Consider the following 17,156-nt stretch of genomic DNA (forward strand, 5'->3'; position numbering starts at 1 on the left):
GCTCCAGGTGACGCTGACCCCAGCACTGGTACTTCCAATTACTGATGACATAATCCTTGCCCAAAGGTTCTGGCTCCAGAGCAGAGGAGTTTTCCTTGGTGTGCCTGTGAGTTAGCTAGTCCCACCTCATCTCTGTTCCTGAACAAGGGCAAGCCAAGCCATATATTAAGGAACAAGGAAATTGCACCAGTTAAATTTAAAAAACTCATTTAGCTAAAGCAGTGTAAGCGCCCATGAATATTTATCTGATGTTATGGAAGCGTGCGGACTCCCACCTACTTTATTAAATTGATTTTCAATAAAAATGCAAGTGGAAGACGTTTGATTAATGGCTGGTGGGACGGGACAATTAATGTGAAGTCTGGAGTCAGCAAGAAGTGTCCCCTGAGCCTGTGTGTCCCTGCTTGAGGCTGAAAATGTTTCTAAACTCCTCCAAGGGACCACAGCAATGTTTATCCATGTGGTTTCTAAAATGGGGTGAACAGGAGCTGCTCTTTGGCTGGTGCGTGGTTTTGCTGAGGTCCTGACCTTGAAGCTGGCGTGTGATGTTTGCTCCCAGTGTTCTGATTTTCTCTGCTTTTCCCACCCCTCGGAGCAGGCTGCACCTGAGAATTAAACCCAGCAGCGAGCTCCGGCGCTCGCGTCGGGTTTGAGTGAGGCTCCCTGGGCCTTTGCATTTAAACATGCCTGGGATTAGCTCCATCAGCCTCCAGATCTGCTCAGCTCCTACCAATTTCCTCGCTCGGATTTGTCTCCTGGAGGAAGGCAATTTGGAGCTGTAACGTTACAGCTCTATTAAGGATCTCCTGCGCGGTTTCCCGCCGGGATCCTCGCGGCACCGGTGCTGCCTCTTTCCGAGGAGCTGCCGGGAGATGCTGATCATGAAACAAGTGAGGGTTCTCGAGATGGGATCCTGCTCAGTGAGGGGATCTGAGCAGCCCTGCAGGGCCTGGGGGCTGCCCTATCCCAGAGGGCAGCAGAGCTGGGGACTCCTTGCAGCCTGGAGGAGAAACTCAGCGCTGAGGTCTTGTGAAAAATCTCTGGAAGCTGCCATGTGAGGGAGGTTACATCTCCCGTTCCCCACACGGGTTTGCAGAACCAGGGGTGCAGGGGTTTGGGGGTGATGGTTAGGGGCAGGCAGCGTGCTTTGGTGGGGCAGGGAAAGCTGGGGTTAAACAGGGAGGTGGCTCCATCTCAGCATCCCTCAGCCCCACACCATGGGGCACAGAGAGGCCCCACAACACCACGAGCCACAAAAACTGATAAACAACACTTGGGGCAGGAATCCTTCCCCCGGGCAGGATGGCAGCCCCATGCCCAGGGTCCTGCACTGGGGAGCAGGATAAGCACTGATGCCCTCAGCCCTTCCCAAGGGGCACGTGGCACCCCAGGAGCTCCAGCCAGATGGAACAGGGAGAGCATCCAGGGGGCTGCAGGTGCTCCTGCTGCTGCAGGATGGAGAGGCTCGTGCAGTCTCTATTTTGCAGTACTTTGGGGTTTTCTCTACGTGCAAATGCGGCAGCAGGGAATGGGCACAGACACTTTTGGCACAGTTTGGCACTCCCCTGCTTTGCTGGGGAGCTGGGCATGGACGACAGTGATGCAAGCAGAAAGGAATTAAAGAAAAAAAAACCTGGGGGGAAGCAGATGCTGGGCATGGACAAGAGTGATGGGAACAGAAAGGAATTAAAGAAAAATAAAAGGGAGCAGGTGCTGGCAAATAACTGCATGGCAGAAAAAGAGAGGGAGAGTTGTGCTTGAAAACAGAAGCTGAGGAAAGGCAGATTGGCAGGCAGCATATTTCTGGAGACAGCTTTCTTCTCTGTAGGCTGAGTCACCTAAGAAACGTGTCAATAAAACACACTCTCGGGCACTGTCTCTAATAAATATATATTTAAGAGAGACATTTCTTCAAAACTTCTGCGAGAAGATGTCGAATTCTGAAGGGATGGCATGAAAAATGACATCTCCAGTGGAAGCAGAGAGTTGCCATGGGAACTGGAACGCTTTGAACATACATCACTAAAACAAGAAAACATTTTCCCCAGCAAAGGAAATTAAAAATTACATACATCTGGAGGCATCTGCCCTCTGCCTGTCTCTGATGGGAGTATCAGAGTACCATGCAGCATATCATAATTCATGTAGTGGGCAGGACTGACAATTCCATATCAGTTGCTGAATTTTTGTGAGTAACTGTGTTAAAAAAAGCCTTCCTGTCCTTGGGACGGGCAATGCTGGTGTCTGAACAGTGCTGGGGAGGGGAAGATTTAGAGCCAAAATGGAATTTCCTCTGAAATTGTTTTGCTCACCTGAGCATAAAACAGCAGCCTGAATTCACAGCTAAGCCCATCTTGCCAGGTGGGCAGGAATCCCCTGCTGCCAGAGTTTGCTGGCCCCATTTGGCAGCCAGGAACTTGTCCTGGGAAGCAGGGGAAGGCAGGTGGGAGAGGATGTCCTGGAGGAGCACAGTGAGTGTTTGGGGATTTATGAGACTCTGTTTTCCCGTGCAAGTCAGGGGCAGCAAAGCCAGGAGGAGTTATTTGTACCTGGTGGTCAGTGAAATTCTTTCTTTCCTTTGTTTTCCAGTGCATTTTCTTTTTCTTTCTCTCCCAGTGCCTTTCTCGGTGTGTGGCAGAGGTGGCACAGGGTGAGCCCAGGGGAAATGCTAAATTGACCAGTGCAGAGCAGTGTGAATTAAATGAGTTTATTTACACTCTGTATTGGCATTGCTGAAATAAATAAGCACTGGCCATGCAGCCCAGTGGCCCGTGCATGACAGGGGACAGACAGCTCTGTGCAGAGCTGGGCTCTGCCACAGAGACCACGTTGGGGTGCATAAAGAAGGGAAAATGTTTGCCTGCAGTGCCCTGGGAGTGGAGGTGAAGGATACCAGCAGCATCACCAGAGGCACACTGTCTGAGGAGCTGATTGAGTTCTCTGCTGAAGGAAATGCCAGCTAGGAGCTAATGGATAAGGGAACCAGAGTGCAAATTACAGCTTTGCTCCCTGCTACGGTACTCTTGTATCTTGTCTCAGTACCTGGCATTGGCCTCGGGGGACAGGCTTGAAAATTAAATGGGCCCTTCCTCTGAGCTGTGCAGCAACCCCCAGGAGCTACTTTCTTCTATTTTTTTATTTCCATTTTTTGCCCACTACAGCCCATCACATGTTCTGGCAATACTCAGCCTGCAGAGCAGCCTGGAATGAGACACAGCCAGAGGCACGGGCAGGCAGCACCAGGGCTGAAAGGCAGGTGGGGAGACTGAGGCACAGCAGAGCTGTGCTCAGAGCCACAGTGCAGAGCAGCAGTGGTGGGGCTGGAGCCCCGAGCTCAGCCTGCAAACCTCATGCACTTCACTGAGACATCACTGTTCTTCCTCCTCCCTCTGCAGTGACATAAATTTCATGCAGTGTGTGTCTCATTTGGTTTGAGACTGTTTGGTTTGGGGCCCCTCATGACAAGAGGGAGATTGAGGGGCTGGAGCATGTCCAGGGAAGGGAATGGAGCTGGGGAAGGGTCTGGAGCACCAGGAGTGGCTGAGGGGGCTCAGCCTGGAGAAAAGGAGACTCAGGGGAGACCTTATTGCTCTCTACAACTCCCTGACAGGAGGGGACAGGCAGGTGGGGATCGGTCTCTTCTCCCGGGCAACCAATGACAGGATGAGAGGAAATGGCCTCGAGTTGAGTCAGGAGAGGTTCAGGTTGGATATTAGGGAAAAGTTCTTTATCAAAAGTTCTTTTGTCAAAGCCTGGAACAGGCTGCTCAGTGAAGTGGTGGGATCACCATTCCTGGAAGTGTTCAAAAAACACATGGATGTGGCTCTTGAGGACATGGCTTAGTGGTGGCCATGGTCATGGTGATGGGTTAATGTCTGGACTCAATCTCAGAGGTCTTTTCCAACCTTAATGATTCTCTGATTTTTCTTGCATTCCCCTGTTTGCTTCCTGGCTTTTCACTCTTTGCAGCTGTTTTCTCTGTTTTCTATCAATGATTATCAGGTTGGCAGCAGCAGTTTTGTATTGCACCTTCGTGCTTATCTTTTTCCTGGGGATCTGCCTGATGAATTGCAGAGCTCAGTAATCACTTTACAAACGCCAAGGATATTACTAGCACTCATCTGAAGATTTTGCAATTCCTCTCAAAGCAACTGTAGCCTGTTGGGAGGTGGTGATTTCTCTTAAAGAAAGACTTGCAGAGAATGAGTTAACAAAAGGCTCGGTGTTTTTAGGAAAGGGAGTGAGCAAAAACCTGCCAAGGCCAGTCTGCCTGAGGAAGAAGCTTCAGAGGGTCCATGTAGGTTATGGATAACATGGGGTTCATGTAGGTTATGGATAAGCCTGGTCTAATAAGTGGTTTTCCCAGCTGGGTTGTTCATGTGTGGAGGGATACAGCAATGCTTTGTTTTGGTGCCTCACCACTCCCATGTTTGCAACCTCAGCCACAGCACTGAGGCACTGAACCCATGAAATTTTCCCTGAGGGTTCTGTTCACCAAGATCCTTTGCCATGGCCAGCAAGAACATTGAATTGATGCTTAAAGGGGAGAATTAACTGAATAAGGTCATCAAGGCAGGCCCAAACCAGAACACAGGTGTCTTGCAAGTAACACAGAGTGGGTTTGCCCAAGGCTGAGCTAGCAGACTGGCATTTTTGCCCTCATGTTTCTGCTCCTGCAGTAGAATTCTCCTGGCTTTGGTTTCCTTCAGGCACAGCTGGAAGTACCAGCTGTTTCCACAGCGTTGCCTGTCTGCTCTTCCCCTGTCCACAGGGACTAGCAGGGATTCCCCCTCCCAAGCACCTCTGGCTTAGCCATCAAGGCCAGGCTTTAATACTGAGTATGTTAAATTATGCATGCTAATTTATATTCACACATTTTCCCATTGTATTTATAATATATAACAAACATGTTTATGTAGCATCTCCCTTCCATTACCACAGGGTCTCGGAGCACTGCAGAACCTCTAAAAGCATGCTCATACATACATATTCCTCCTCTGTCTTCCTGGCATCTGAGGGTGTCCTGAGTCCTTAAAATAGTAACGACACTAGCTTTGTTCATTCTGTCTTAGTTCTGTCTGTGGCAAAAATAGCACAGCTAATTTGTAGGCTCTGTTTGTAGTCTGTATGTGTGAGAATGAGGGGTGTGTATAAAGCCTCCATGGCTGCACACCCTCCAGCACTCTCTGTTTCTGACTTTTCCTTCTGTCCCTGGTGGACTGAATGCTCATCACTAACTTGCACCGCACCCCGAATCTAACCCCTGGATGTGTGATAAGAGTATGTGCGCATGGATAAATGGGGGGCAAGCTAAATTACATCACATTCTGTGGCGCCTTGTGGTAGGTTTTTAGCCAGGGTTTCTAATGGTGTAAGGCTTATCACACCCATCTTGCTGCCTTTTGTCTTACATAAGCTTTAGAGCCTGCTGGCTGATCTGAGCAAAGCCTGACAGAAAAGGTAGATAACTCTGGGGTTTGGAGTTCCTCCAAGATTTGTAGAATTATGAAGCTGAGTGGAAAAGGACCCAAAGCCAAAAGGTAACTAGGTGGGATCAACTGGTGTTAGGCATCAGAAAAACAGGCAGGAAAAGCTGATCTGCAGGAAGCAGGGCTTGTTGGCTCCTCTGCTGGTAAAGCAGCATCTCTCCTAGGCTGCTCTGCTGGGTAGAGCAGTAACCTGCACCCCACACTCTTGACAAGTGTGAGAAAATGCCTTTCACCAGCATGGGAGGGTGTGAAATCCCTGTAGCACCTTCTAGAGCAGCACCTGGACTGACCCAGCGTGCCAGGTATGCCTGGGAGTCCCCTTACCCAGCGTGTGTTGAGACAAAGGGGCAGCACAGCAAGGTCAGACCAGAAAACTGGGCTACTGTGCTGCTGGGAGTGCTGGGGAGGGAGGGAGGGATGGAGAGCAGTTACTCACCCAAAAGGGACCAGCAGATGCCCCCTGTGCCTCTCAGCACTGTGCTGAGGAATAAAGTGTGTCTGGGCACTCTGCTGTAAGCAATAGCTGTGCCTTTATCCAGACTCTGTTGGTTATGGAGTTGTGTAGGTGTACAGAGAGCTCAGCCCTGGGTCAGAGTCATGAGCACATGTGCAGCACATTTGCAGACTCCTGAGGGATTTCTCTTTTGAAAACCAAGCTGATCTTCCCTACGCAGCCCAAGGAGTTTGTGCCCCAGAATTAGACATCCATCTATGCCTGAGAGTGTGCCATAAATCCCAGACCAGCCATACTCAAGTGGTAACTGGGTCACTTCATGGTCCTGCAGGTCCTTCCTGCAGAGGACATTGGCTGCAGCCATGTGAGAACTCTGCATCTGCAGCATGTGGTATGAGACAGGGAATAAATCTGTGCCCTGCCTCAGCTCTCGGTGGCCTTGCTAAAAAAGGGAGCCAGGGCAGGCTGTCTTTCTGAGGCTTTGACAGGCATCATCTCACTTCATCTGTGCTGAAGAATTGAGCACATGTAATTGCAGACCATGCTGATCTCTCTCATCACGTGGGAGCGGCTTCGTTGTTGGCTGTCTCTTGAGACAGCCCCTGAAATTCTTTTGAACTCCTCGTTCTCCCTGAAATATTCAGGTTGAGGGGAGAAAGGAAAGAAGCACAGCTGGAAGTGACACCACATGCATAGCTGTGTTTACAGATCGGATGATTTCTCTCTAGTCTGGCTGGAGGACACACAATTGTAGACACTGATGTGCCATCACACCAGAGAGAAGGTAGTAATTAATCACTATGGCTCACAGAGCAGCAACTTGGGAACTGGCTGTACAGCAAATGCTGGCAGTGCCAGGAGACTGGAGCAGCAGCAGTGGGTGAAAAAAAGCCTCAGCACCCCAGGATTGGGGAAACAGGCTTGATGCTTTCCTGGCGAGCAGCAGATAGCCTTGTTCCCCATCTAAACGCGATGTCCTTTTGATCATAACCCTGCAGAAGTCACTGGAAGCAAAACTGAGGGTGTCAGAGCTGTTACACAGACCCAGTTACTCTGGAATCAAGCAAATAACCAGGCAAAACGGTGTGAGACAAATCATTTGTGACATGGCAGAGCTAGATAAGGATCCAACCCAAAGGTCTTGTTGGCAATCCCCTGCAGGCTCTTACTCACCCCTGGTTTTGCTGAGATAAGACATTTGTTTCAGACATTTATATTGTTTCTTTCCTTACTATGTGGTTTATTCTGCAGAGTACAGATTTCCCACTGCTCTGTCCTTGGCTGACCCCACTTTGCAGTAGATGAGCATCCTGTCATCTTTAACCCCACTGTCCCAGGTCACCAGCCTTCATCCATGGGCCCTGCTCATCCCCATCTCTGTGCTCTATAGACAGGGGCAGGTGCCATCAGAGGTGGTGAGGTCTGGGTGGGCAGAACTCCCTATGGGTTCACCTGTGGGATTATCCATGGGGCCAGCAGGGTCTCGGCTGTGTCGTGCTGCTTCTGCCCAAGTGAGTTTTCCTGGAGACGTGTGGGTGTTTCAGGCAGTTCAGGGAATTAAAGCGGATGCTGCTGTTAGCTCTGTCTGGCCTCTGAAGGGCTGGGCTACCTGCCAGCCCCCTGGTGACATCTCTGGCCCCATTGGCTGCCATTTGGCACTGACAGGACCAAGACATTTTGTGTATGTTCTTGCTGTTTCTTCTGAGAAGAAGAACATGTACACACTGCTGTCCACTTTTGGGAAAGGTGCCCGGGCTGAGCTGCCAGACAGGGGTGAATGCCTGTGATAGGAGACTTGGCTTTCGCTTCTGAGCAAGTAATTTCGTATTCAAGGTTGCTGGGGTGCTGCAACAGCCAAGCAATGTCTGAAAAGATGTATTTTTACTTTGGGACTGGGAGTTTGAAGAGGTTGCTCACGATCTCTGTCTGTGTTGTCTGAGATCCCCAAGTCACACGCAGCTGAGGAGAGAGAAGGGTTTGTGCTTGAGACCTGCCTGCATTTCTGCTCTCCAGCTCTGCTCTCCCTTTCCCAGAGGCTGGAGGGAATGCCAGGAGATTCTCGTGGCTTTTTGCCACCTCTGTTCCCCAGCCTTTCCCTCCTGACCCCAGCAGAACCTCTGCTCCCAGAACACCTGCTGTGGAAGCACTCCAGGCGCAGTTGGGGTCTTTGTGGTCGTGACATTAACAATAGCTCACGCTGCTTTGTGGCCTTTTGTGTGGCAGGAGCTCTGTCAATGTCCTTGGAGTCAGCTTTATCCCCTGGTTGGGCTGGACAAGCCCAGGAGGCATCAACAGCACTGCAGAGATGTTCACTGAAATGTTTCCTTCTCTGCTGCTATTTTTGAGCTCCCTTGGAAAAAAAGAAATTGCAAGAAAAGCAAAAAAATTCTGATGCATGTGGGGGAGTCTAACTGCCCCCACAGCAGGAGAGCAGCAGTGAAGGCCAACGTCAGGGCTTTCTGGTGTGTGCTTGGTGATGTAGATTGTCTCCATTTTTACAGCTTCAGGTTGTGGAGAGAGGTCACCCTCTCCTCTTGGGCACCTGCCCCTCTGCTCGTGCCTTCCTGTCCTCTCCCAGCACTGGCCTGGCATTCCCAAGTGCCAGGTCACAGAGCAGGTGCCACGTGCCACACCACCCAGAGATGTCCCTCCCTTCTTCAGTGCTCTCATCCTGCAAGGAGACACCACTCAGCTCCCACTTTCCAAAACAAGGCAGCACCACAGGTTAAAAGGCCACTTGAAAAACCACAGGCAGGGACTGGGAAAGGCAGCCCTGGAGTGAAGGGGCTGAAGTTGTCAGAGGGAGAGGAAGGACCCAAGGATGGAGTTTCTGGCCGGGGCTGTAGAGTGACACCTCTGAAGGTAAGGGCTGCCCAGGGCTGTGGTTCAGCTCAGCTCCAGTGGGCTCGTGGAGCTTGTAGCAAAGGTCATGGAAACCTCTTTTGTTCCAGAGGCTAGAAGTGGAAGGAAAATTAAATCCCCCCAGTGGGAGGCTGAGAAGGCAAAGAATGAAACACACAAAGAGCTTCGGTGTGCAGCTGCAAAAATTACCTTCTACTGCTTATTAATTACTATGGCAAGCAGTTTGGTGAAGGTGTGAGGTGGAAATCGCTAGTACCAGCTGACTTCTTGTGTTTCCCTTCCCAGAGATGCTGAGTTAGCTGGAAAACACCACCCTGGTGTTTTTGGGTGTCACCCTGATGTCACGTTAGGTTGTGTGATGTGGAAAAAAGCAACCTGCATCCCTCTAGTCATGGTGCCACTGGTCTCAGCACAGGCTGGTGGGAATCCTACCTGCAGGGCTTTGTGTGTTTGGGGACACTGAATAAGGGGGACCTCAGAAATTCCTGAGCAGAGGATAAATGGGGTTGTCTAGGAGGGAGTTAAGGGGCACTCTCAGCTTGTTACTGCCCTTCTTAGGTTGTGACCACAGCTAGAGAAGGGATAATGGAGCCCAGAGCAGAAACATCTCCCTCCAGGAGCTGACTTAGGGTGGATTGAGGGTTTGTACCCCATGGCACACAAAATCCTGAACCCTTCTGTTCTCAGCCACACCACCCCGCACAGAAACACCAGTACAGACGGGTTTGTCACCTCTGAGCTCCCTTAGGTCCCCGCACAGCCCTGGAGCTGCCTGGAGGAGCTCCCCATCGCCGGGTTCATCCCATTCCTCCGCTCCGGGGCTGTGCAGCCTCCCTGACGTCAGCGCAGCATCCAGGAATCCCCTGCACGGAGCCGCAGCGGCTTCGCCCCTGTTTTTCACAGCACGCATCACTCGGGAGCCCCCAGCGCCCGGCTGCAGGCACATCATCCGGGCTGGCTGCAGGGACACAGGGACATCATCCGGGCTGGCTGCAGGGACATCATCCGGGCTGGCTGCAGGGACACAGGGACATCATCCGGGCTGGCTGCAGGCACATCATCCGGGCTGGCTGCAGGGACATCATCCGGGCTGGCTGCAGGGACACAGGGACATCATCCGGGCTGGCTGCAGGCACATCATCCTGCCCAGTTTCAGGCACATCATCCAGCCTGGTTTCAGGCACATCATCCAGCCCAGTTTCAGGCACATCATCCAGCCTGGTTTCAGGCACATCATCCAGCCCCGTTTCAGGCACATCATCCAGCCCAGTTTCAGGCACATCATCCTGCCCAGCTGCTGGAACAGCCTCTGGGAACCCCCACCTGCCGACCAGTGCCCAGGCCAGCCCCAAACCTCCGGAGCTGACACACAACCGGCCGAGCCGGGGTATCACGGTGTGATTCTTGAATAAACAGCACTCGATGAGTGCAGGGGGAGGTTTAACACGAGCCTGCTCAGCCCCCAGTGCCCCCTCCCAGGGTCACCCGTGGCTCTGCAGCCGGGGAGGGGGAGGAAGCGAGGCGCTGTATTTTGTGTTCCAGCTCTGCCGCTGCTCCCGGTGCTTCCAAGAAGCAAGTAAAAATAGCACTCCGTCATTTTGTAAATAATAGTTATCTCCTCCCGGGCCCAGGGAGTCACTTAAAGGGGGGGATTGCAGGGGGAAGGGGGATGTCTGCCTTGGGCCAGGGCCGGGAGGATGGGGAGGGCTCAGATGGGGGCACAGGGGAAATGGAAAGCCCGAAGCACCTCGGTGACAGCCGCTGCTGGGTTCCACCTTGTGCACACCCAGGGAAGTGACAGAGCCTGCTGGTGTGGGGCTGCGGGGGCTGGATCTGTCCTCCCCTCGGGGCTGGCAGGGGGATTGTGGTGTACACGAGCAGCCAGATCTGGGGTAGCAGATGCCTGGAGGAGAGGGGTAGCTCTTAAAAAGCAGGCAGGTGTAGGAAGTGCCATGGTAACACTGTGGGAAGGGCTGTTTTGTTTGCCATTTGCATTGCAGATCTGCCCAGATGTGGGGGATTTCTACAGGTGGGAGCAAGGCAGCGTGGCCTGGCAGGCAGAGAGGGCTCTGTGCCCCAGGGGGAAGGGGCAGCCCTGGCTGACCTGCAACACCTTGTTCTGCTCTCACACTTGCTCCAAATTGTTGTGCTGAAGTTTGGGAATAAGCTGAGCCTATCAATGGCAAAGCCCCCAGACAAAGGAATCATCCTCAAACAAATGACTTGGAAACATGGCCACTTGAACCTCTAAATTCAGTTCAAATACTGAACCTGAAAATCTCTTGCTCTTCCAGCTTCGTGTTGGCTCTGGGGTCTTTCTTTGCTTTGCTGGTGCAGCAGCTGGGCAGGGTGGCTGGAAGGGGCTGGGGCAGCCCACCAAGGGCTCTGTTGGGCAGTGTTGTGCCAGTCCTTAGGGCAGCCAGACCTGGGCTCTGGTCCTTGCTCTGCTCCAGCTTCCTACCTGAACACAGTCCTTGCATTTTTGTTTCCCTGGTTATAAACAGGCAGCATCCACCTGCCACCCCAGCAGCCTTGGAGGCTCAACTCGTGCCTGTAAAAAATTGAATTACAGGGAAGGACGCTGCTAGGAAATGAAAAGTGTCATTTTGTGTTCCACAGCGGTTCTAGGGAAAGTGCCTACCCCCCTGTACAGTCCTTAATTATTAAATCCTTGGGGAGAGCTGGACAAGACAGCCAAGCTACACTGTGAGCACACCTATGGCTTGAGCAGAAAATAAGAATTTCCCTGCCATGTCTCTAAGCAGAGGCAGGAGATGCTTTTCTCTCAGCTTTCTCTTGCTGAAAAAGCAGATGCAGTTTCAGCTCATTCAGGCTTTGGGTGGATCAGTGTGAGGGTAAGGAGAGGGGAGGCTGCTGGGGCAGCTCCTGATTTCTCTGCAGGTGGAGGTCTCACAGTCACAGAGCTGGGAGCAGTTCAGGTGCTCTTGGGCTGTGGGATCATAAAGGAAGCGAATCTCTGAGGCTGGAGCTTGCTCTCTTCTGCTGGTGTTTTACTTATCTCTGGATTTCCCAGCTCTGCTGAAATCCCTGCCTGCGTAGCAATGATTTAATTTCAGAAATCCCTCCGGATCCCAGCCAAATCCTGCCCTTAGGAGCACATATTAACAGGGAGGGTTCAGTCTGGCTTTTGCCATGAGAGGTGCAGGAAGCTCATTTTTCTCAGTGCTGAGGGACATCACTGAACCAGCGGTGAAGCCCCAGCTTGTCCCTTCACTGGGTGCTTGCCAGGGGGTGTCTGGAAATGGGAGATTCTCTTCAGATATGGGTTATAATTAGTTATTCATATTAATAAGTTATTAATAGATTATTGAAGATTCCTAATGCCATTATCTTTGATTGGATTTGCCAGTAGATTGAAGGGTCAGGAAGGGGTCTCTGGAGCTCTGTGACAGCCAGGTTACAGCATGATGAGGACATAAAGGCTCATTTAAGGATTGCAGGATCGTATCAAAAGGTGTCCAAAACTAATTCTGCCTTTTTATCTTCCCCTGACTTCCTGAATCCCTTCCCCTGTGCTTGGAGCCAGCAGAGCACATTGGAAAGCACAGACCCTTCCGTGACCCCCCGTCCCTCTGGTGTGGGGGACAGCTCATCCTGCACCTCCCAGGGATTGTCTTCCCTGGCCACGGGTGGCCATAGCTCCTGATCTGCTGTCCAGGGCTGCAGGATGAATGCCAGGACGGGGAGGAGAGGGGAGGGAGGATTTTGTGTTTTCTCCAAGACATAATGAGCTTTCTCTCGCCGCATGGGGTAGCGGAAAGAGCCTCGCATCACTAAATGTTCTCTGCTGTGTGCCTCATCTGGGGACTTGTTTGGAAGGAGACTGAGAATACCCAGAGTGTTTCAGCCTTACAGAAGGGGCTCATTTTGTTGAGACTTCTGGGTGTTCCACAAAGTGTACCGCATACATATTTCTCTTTAACCTTTTTTTTATCGCATCAAGACAAGATCAAGGGTTACTTATATAGCACAATAGTATCAGCCACGGGCTGCATCAAAAGCTTCTCAGCCATAATAACTAAAGACATGTATACGTATATTTTAGCCATTAAGGAGAAAACCCTGCCAGAATGCATTACCTTATTTTGGGATGTAAAACTTTGAAGCACAAACCTCAGCTTCATAGTATTGCAAAATAACTCTCAGGGGACAGAAGGATTTCCATAACTAAATTAAACAATGGGCCATCCAGGCTACTTGCAAGGCTGCTGCAATGGCCAAAATTGGGTTCTGTGCATAAAACATGAACTCTGCAGCTTTAAATTGGTTCTTTCATTAGGAGAGCAGCTCTGAGCCAGCTAATGCCACACAACAGCACGATCTATCCCTAAAGTGGGGAGGATTTATGGGAACTGAGTGCTGAACTCAAGGCAGCTCATCCATCATGTTTTGAGCACAACCCAGTGGGCAGAGCACAGGACTGTAAATCTGGGAAATCACTGTGCCTCGATTTCCCCACAAAGGGAGTGGGCAGCAGAGGTGTCGATTAGGAAACGCACCAAAATCCAAGTCAGGAGGGAAAGCACTCCAGGTTATCTGAAGGCATGTGGTTGAAATTCCCCTGGTTTTAGCACCTGGGCAGGCAGCAGGGCTCTGTGGCTTTGCAGGGGCTCTGAAGCTGCTGCTCAGCATCCGTGAGGGAATCTCAGCGCGGGATGCAGGGGCAGCACGTGATGTGGGCGAGCTTTGCAAGAGTGAGGCGCTTAGGAGAACAGCAAGCACCACGGCAGTAAAAGGCAATCAGAATATTGATTCTTTTTACATACAGATAAGCCTGGAGCTGTAACAAACCCAGGGTTCCCTAAAACTGCTGGAACATTGCTAGGCTGTTTATCTGGCTGGGAGACACAAAGGGATTTCAGATTAAAAAGGAGTTTCAAAGCATCACGGCTTGCCTCTGTATTGAAAACATGTGGATCTGTAGCAGGGTATGGATCATGCAGCCACACAGATTCTGTAAATATGCATTGTCTGGCTGTGTGGGACAGATTTGTCCTCGGTGTAAGCGTGGGAAGCAGCAGAGCTGCGCTGGAGATGAATGTGCCCAATTACGAGTGATAAAATCAGCCGTTGTTTGGGGCACAGAGCACGGTGCTGAGGGTTCAGCAGAGCAGGAATAAACACCATATAACAAACCTCAAACCCTTGCCTGCACAAGGAAATTCAGCTCTCTAATTGCTTTCTTTCCCTTTTTTTTTTTTCTTTTTTCTTCTTATTGTCCCAGACAGTGTAACCGAAGTCAAGACAGACATTTACGTGACGAGTTTTGGCCCTGTCTCGGACACAGACATGGTAGGTCATCTCATGGGGAGGGGTGGCTTCTCCTCAGCTGCTGTGCATGTGTCCCACCCCCATCCCAGGACAATATGGACAAAAGTGGGATTTTCCTAAGTGACAAGAGCTGGTGGGATCTCGTTCCCAGCGGTAGACAGGAGTTGTTTCCCAGGTGTGCTTGGGCTTTTGGAAACCAGTTGATAACTGGAAGAATGAAGATGCTCCTTGGGAAGAGGGGAGGGTGCCAGAATCTGTTCTGGTTAGGTGGCAGTGTCAGAGACAATGATTCACCATCAAACTGTCCTTAGTGCCTGAACTGGGAAGGGGGCATAAGAGAAAACAGAACAAGCATGGACTGATTGCACTATTTTGACAAGTTCAGGGGAAATTATTAATGAAAAGGCCTGAGGTCTGAATTTAGGCTTGTATTCCCACAACAGTTTGTCTTCTAATTAAAACAGGACTGTGGAGCATAATTAATAGTGAGGTTTCTCAACAGCATTTCTTGCAGCTCGTATTCCTCATGCACCCAGAGGAGGGTTGGCTGTGGGCGGCTGCTCAAGAGTTTCAGGATGCCACATGAGGACAGAAGTGCATTCGGGACTGAGCCCCTCCGGCATGTCCAGCCCCTGAGGTGGCCTGGTGCTGGCATAGCCCATGGAGAGCACCCATTTTTGGGGAGGGAGGAGGTTGTCACTGGCTAGGCCAGGCTGGAGCAGTGTCTTGTGGCTCTCACAACCCTCCCAGAACTGCAAGGGTTGAATTTTCTGGGGCTGGCATGGCCTGAACATCTCTTCAGCTGTCCCACAGCAATCCTGTGCTGGCAAGCAGAGGAGCTGGGGGAGAATAAAATCTCTGTGTTTCGTGGAATTGCTCACTCCATCACTCAAACTCATGTTGCTTTGGGAAGACCACTCCCTCCAGGCTAAGAAGTTAAGTTGATGTCAGTGTAATCAAGATTATGAACCTCATCTGAGTTCTCCCTCTCTCTCTCCTGCTTTCCTACCACAGCAGAGACCCATAATATATTCAGCAATCGTAGCCCTTGGGGAGTATCTGATAATTACTTCCAAGGTGGAGCATATTTGATTAAGGGAGTGTGTATAATGAACTGTGAAAAAAAAAAATATGAGGTATTGAAAAGAGGAAGGTATTCTCTGCAATGTGATTTGACAAAATGAATTTAAAATTAGGAAGACAGTTAAGGAATAATAAATTATTTCCCCTCCGCGTGCTTTCGTTCCATGTATTTTACAAATGCATAGCGAATGCATTTTAGCTCTGCTGCTAAAAGTAAAGGAGAGAAACCCCCATCTCCTCGGGAAGCGTGGGGAGAGCCTGCTCTGGGGCTTCCTTTCATCTCAGGAGCAGGGAAGTCCCTCGTTCCCCGCCGGTGCTGCGCTCCCAGCGCTCCCACCGCCACTCCCGGGAAGCTCCGGCGCATCCCAGCGCACGCGGAGCTGGAATTATGGATGTGGAGGAGAGGCAGGTAAAGCTGCCCTGGGAGTGGGGGAGAGCAGCTGCTCACAAAGTGTGGAGGAGGAGGAGGAGAACGTGGAGACTTTTTCACTGAGGAGCTCCAAGGGACTCCTAATCTCTCTTTTGGCTTGGAGAGCAGAGCCTGATCGGACCTGAGGCTCACCCCAGTCTTCGGGACTCAGCTCTTGCAATTTTGCCTCAGTCCCTGGAAAATTGTACGAAGGAAAACAAAAATTGAAGGGGATTTCTTCTTGTTTCATGGATGGACTCTGAGGACAGAGTCAGTCTGGATGTTTTCAGTCACTTCTGTAGGCAGAGAAGAGCATAACACAGAAGTAAGTGTGCTCCTTGGAAGGGGTGAGTTTGGAATAATGCTTTTATGGAAAGAAGCATAGAAAAGAGGGAAAGATTCTGAACATGATTTCTCTTTTCTTCAGGAATGATTCCTAAGCATTAAAGAAGATAAGCAGGGCCTTGGAAGTCATTAAATATGTTTTGCTTCTTTGTCTGGCACTTTTTAAACAGGAACAGGGAATAAGAGAGCTCTTCTCCTGATAAGGACTTTTCCCAGACCCCCTGGGACTGCACACAGGATCATTTCTTTGGGTTTATCCCAAGAAATAATGAGTTAGAGATCACTTCTATGAAGGGACAAAATACCTTGTACAGGGCAGAGCCCATCAAAATGTAGAATTTCTCTTTCCTTCCCCAGCCAAGATCCAGAAGGTTCATATTTGAGCAGGGGTGTCTCCATGGCCAGGGAGCAGGGATGGATTTATTTCCTGAGATGCTTCCATTCAGCTGCCATCTGCTGCAAAACCTGCAGGAATTTCTCTGTCCTATAGAAAAGTGATGCACAGCAGTTTTTAAGCGCTGCTGAGAAGTGCTGCAGGAAAGAAATCACTCACAATGATAAGTTTAGTTGGTCCTGCAGCCTCCAGGAACACATAAATAAAGACTACGAGTCTGAAGCAGCAGGGGGAAGGCAGAATAGTTGGGACAGACAGGTTTCCCAAAGACCTTTCTGTCTCTAAAAGTGGTTTCTGAATCTGCATCCGTGGAGTGAGGAGTTGGCCTTGGCTGCAAGGTTTGAAGGAGGTGACTTCTAACTGCCCCAGCTGGAATCTGGCCTAGGAAATAGGTCTCTACACAGGCAGAAAGAAAAAAAAAAGAAAAAAAAAAGAAAAAAAAAAGAAGAAATGGGAAATAAAACAAGAAAAAGAAGACAAAAGAAAGTCACAGGATCTTGTAATGCAAGTCTGTAAAGTCTTCAATTCATTGATTTTCTAAAGGTGGCTTGGGGAACAAAATAACATTAAGACAATGTCGTGCAAGGTTTTTTTGGTTGTGGGTTTGTTTTTTTTTTTTTTTATGAGCAGGGATATAATTACCAGCATCCTGGCCAGATTCCATCTCCAGGATCTTTATTTTTGCCTTCCTAAACACCTGTGTAGCTGCACATAATGGCTTTCCTCCCCTGAAACATCTGGATAGAGGTGGTGGTGCAGCAGGGCTACACCAGCTCTGGCCACTGTAGGCTGTGCTGCAGCTTCTCTGCAGTGCTCAGAAACACTGAC

The 17,156-nt window shown here is 50.4% G+C and overlaps 1 protein-coding gene and 1 long non-coding RNA gene across 3 annotated transcripts in view; one reads left to right on the forward strand and one right to left on the reverse strand.

The window, feature by feature from the left end:
• Nucleotides 1–17,156, forward strand: part of LOC111929183 (gamma-aminobutyric acid type A receptor subunit alpha3) — a 72,768-nt gene that overhangs the window by 24,454 nt on the left and 31,158 nt on the right. For both annotated transcript variants that reach the window (XM_023926688.2, XM_086850160.1), the window contains exon 4: nucleotides 14,051–14,118. In XM_023926688.2, coding sequence (XP_023782456.2) covers nucleotides 14,051–14,118 — 68 coding nt within the window. The remainder of the gene's footprint in view (nucleotides 1–14,050; nucleotides 14,119–17,156) is intronic.
• On the reverse strand, nucleotides 7,154–11,717 carry LOC147650510 (uncharacterized). Its single transcript, XR_015276187.1, has 3 exons — nucleotides 11,522–11,717; nucleotides 11,267–11,356; nucleotides 7,154–10,128 (listed from the first exon to the last, which is right to left on the reverse strand). It is a non-coding gene; the product is annotated as an uncharacterized LOC147650510 (long non-coding RNA).

The sequence above is a fragment of the Cyanistes caeruleus genome, chromosome 14 (genome assembly GCF_971803275.1).
Source record: "Cyanistes caeruleus chromosome 14, bCyaCae1.hap1.1, whole genome shotgun sequence".
NCBI lineage: Eukaryota > Metazoa > Chordata > Aves > Passeriformes > Paridae > Cyanistes > Cyanistes caeruleus.